The sequence below is a fragment of the Arachis hypogaea genome, chromosome 3 (assembly GCF_003086295.3).
Source record: "Arachis hypogaea cultivar Tifrunner chromosome 3, arahy.Tifrunner.gnm2.J5K5, whole genome shotgun sequence".
Taxonomy (NCBI): domain Eukaryota; kingdom Viridiplantae; phylum Streptophyta; class Magnoliopsida; order Fabales; family Fabaceae; genus Arachis; species Arachis hypogaea.
This window is the reverse complement of record NC_092038.1, coordinates 119,376,598-119,379,549: the sequence shown is the minus strand read 5'-3', so window position 1 is coordinate 119,379,549 and position 2,952 is coordinate 119,376,598. Positions and strand designations below refer to the sequence as shown.

At 42.4% G+C, this 2,952-nt stretch overlaps 1 protein-coding gene across 1 annotated transcript; it reads right to left on the bottom strand.

Annotated features, from left to right (window-relative positions):
• Positions 1 to 857: 857 nt before the first annotated feature.
• LOC112780356 (uncharacterized) lies at positions 858 to 1,715 on the bottom strand. The gene is made up of 2 exons (XM_025824506.1): positions 1,665 to 1,715; positions 858 to 1,430 (listed from the first exon to the last, which is right to left on the bottom strand). Exons 1-2 carry the CDS (start codon positions 1,713 to 1,715, stop codon positions 858 to 860), a joined length of 624 nt encoding a protein of 207 aa, XP_025680291.1.
• Between the last annotated feature and the right edge of the window lie 1,237 nt (positions 1,716 to 2,952).

Genomic DNA, 2,952 nt, shown 5'->3' with positions numbered 1-2,952 from the left:
AGAAACTATACTTGCAACGAGAATTCATTTGTGAAATTCTAAACCGTGAAAAATTCAATCGTCACCAGGTGGTAAATCTGATCTCCTTGATGAATTCTGCGCTGATCAGTTTTTGTGTTTCTTCCAATGATGCTTTTCTTTTTTCTTCGCCAGGTTTTCTTTTATTTTGTTGCACAGGTTTCGTAGATGGGTTTATAGCTAATTTATGGCTGATGATTTGCGGGTCTATGCCGGGCATATCGGAAGGCGTCCATGCAAATAAGTTGGCTTGTTCTTGTAGGAAGTTGGTAATGGCCTGTAGCTCCTCTTTGCTTATTTACTTTCCTACAAAGGTGAATTTTTTAGGGTTATCATTGAAATACACTTTTTGTAAGTCGTCACATGGAGTAGGTCTTTCTCGAAAGTCGGCTCTTGGGTCTAGGTCGGCTATTGCCGAGCTGGTGATTGTGAGATCGACATTGTTAACTTGTTGTTTCGAGTGATTCTGGAACTTCATGCCAATGTTGTAACAATGCCGAGCTTCTTTATGATCTCCATGGATTGTGACAACATGGTCGTCCTGCAAGGAGAACTTAACACACATGTGAACTGTAGATATAATGGCGCCGAACTTGTTTAAGAAAGGATGGCCAAGGATAAGATTATATGGACTAAAGCAATCTACTATTAGATATTGAATATCACATGTTTTTGAAAGAGGATGCTCACCCAGTGTGGTTTGTAACCAAACCACACTGACCTTATTATTGGAACTCGTTCGCCTGAAAAGCTGACAAGATCTCCCCCTGTTAACTGGAGAATGTTGTTACTGACCTTCATTTTTGAAACGTCAAGTAGAATAGGACGTCGGCGCTGCTTCAAGGATCCAGAAGAACTTTCTTGACCAATAGGTCTCCCAACTGAAGAGTGATAACCACGGGATCATCCAGGTTCTGTATAGTAGAATTGAAGTCTGCTTGTGTAAATGTGACTTGTGGGAGTTGTGTTAGTGGCTCGGCTTCGCTTTGCGGTCCTTCTAACGAGCATATTGCTCGGAATGATCTTTTTCTTGCCGAGCTTGAGGAATCTCCACTGGTGTATCCTCCTGAAATATAATTAATTACTCCTCGAGGTTTTTCATAATTGCTCGACGTTATCTTTTCTTTTCCCTGGTGTTGTTGTTCAGGTGAGTCACTGGCTGTAGACGTTGTTGTACGTCTTTGGATGTGCCCTCCAATATACTTGTCAAGGTGGCCTTGCCGAGCCAGTCTTTCTAGAAGGTCTTTGGCGACCACACAGTCGTCAGTAGTGTGACCGTGCTTTTGGTGGAATGCGTAATATTTGGATTTATCCGCGTTCTTAGTATCTTGATAGGTCCTAGCCTTTCTTGGTGGCTTGATCAATTTTGAATTCAGGATCTCCTTTATTATGTCCTCTCGCCTAGTGTTGAACTGCGTATAAGAATCAAACCGAGGGGTTAGTTTAAAACTTTGCTTACTGCTCGGCGCCTTGTGTTCATCTCTGTAGGTTGTTTTGTCCGACTTTCGAGCTTGTCTGAGTTCTTCGATATCGATTTGGCCTTTAGATTTTTCTTGAAACTCGGCAAGAGTCCTTGGCTTGGCCACCGCAATAGTTTCTTGGAACTTTCCTGGTCAGAGTCCACTTTTGATCGCGTGGAGATGGACCTCGGGGTGAAGGTCTGGTATGCTTATGGCGATCTTCGTAAAATGAGTCATGTAGTCCTTCAGGCTCTCATTTGTCCTCGCTTGATTGTATTAAGATAATCCGAGTCATGCAAATAAATTGCAGATCCGGCGAAATGCTCTTCGAATAGCTTGGCCAATTGCTGAAATCGTGAAATGGAACCTGCAGGCAAAGCACACAACCAATCAAGTGCAGGACCATCTAAATAATTCGGGAAACATCGGCATAAAACAGTATCCGATGCACCGTTAATGATCATTATTGATCGGAATTTTTTGAGGAACTTCTTCGGGTCTCCGAGTCCGTCAAAGGGTGTGAGGGTTAGTGGGAGGGTGAATCTTTTCCGTAACTCGAAGTTCATCACTTCTGGCATGAAGGGTCCTATAGGTTCGTCAGACTCTTCATTTTCTTCCTCTTCAGGCTGGGCTCCCTCAGCTCGGAGGGTCTCCGAAACGTGAGTAGGCTCGGAATGATGTTCATTATCTTCTATCCGAGCATGATTTCAGTTCAGTGATTTGAGCAGCCATTATTTGATTTTCATCGGACATCCGTTGGTTGACTTGTTGTAGCTCGGTTACCATCCGCATAAGCTCAGAAATGGAAGGAGGTGGTACGTCAGTCATGGGTGTAAGTGAGGGTAATGGGACCAAAAGAAAGAATCGATTTCCTCGGCCCCATGGTGGGCGCCAATTGATCTTGCCTGTGAAATATGTCGGCCTCCACTATCTGGTGATGGCCGAGCTATACCCTTGGAGGCTGAGCTTCCAACACTCGATTCCGAGCTTTTCTTCTCGTCACGATGTGAGCAAACAAAAGAGAGGGGAGTGTACCTGCAAAAGGCACTCCAAAGCTTAAGTCAGTGTATTATCTTGTTTCTTTTCAACTTAATTCAAAGAAATGTTTTACCTCTCTTTATATTATCAATTCTTCGTCCGTTACCTTCTCGGCAATAATCATCGGTTTAAGAGTTGATTTGTAACCGACTTTATTATGCCGTTCGGATATCAGTTATGATAGGAGTATTAATCTGACCGAGTTATAACTCATGAAAGGATGGGCTTATAACGGACGACAATTATAGTTTTTAGTGACAACGGCTATAATCTAAGTTATAGCTCGTACTAAGGGTGGTCATATCAAATTTCTTTCAAAATATACACATAATTAAAATAAAGAAAGTTCGAGAGGAACAATCTCAAATTCCTAGCTAAATTAGTAGAAGCTTAGTCCTTGGTAATGTAGCTAGAAAGAACTTGAGAAACCAAAAAA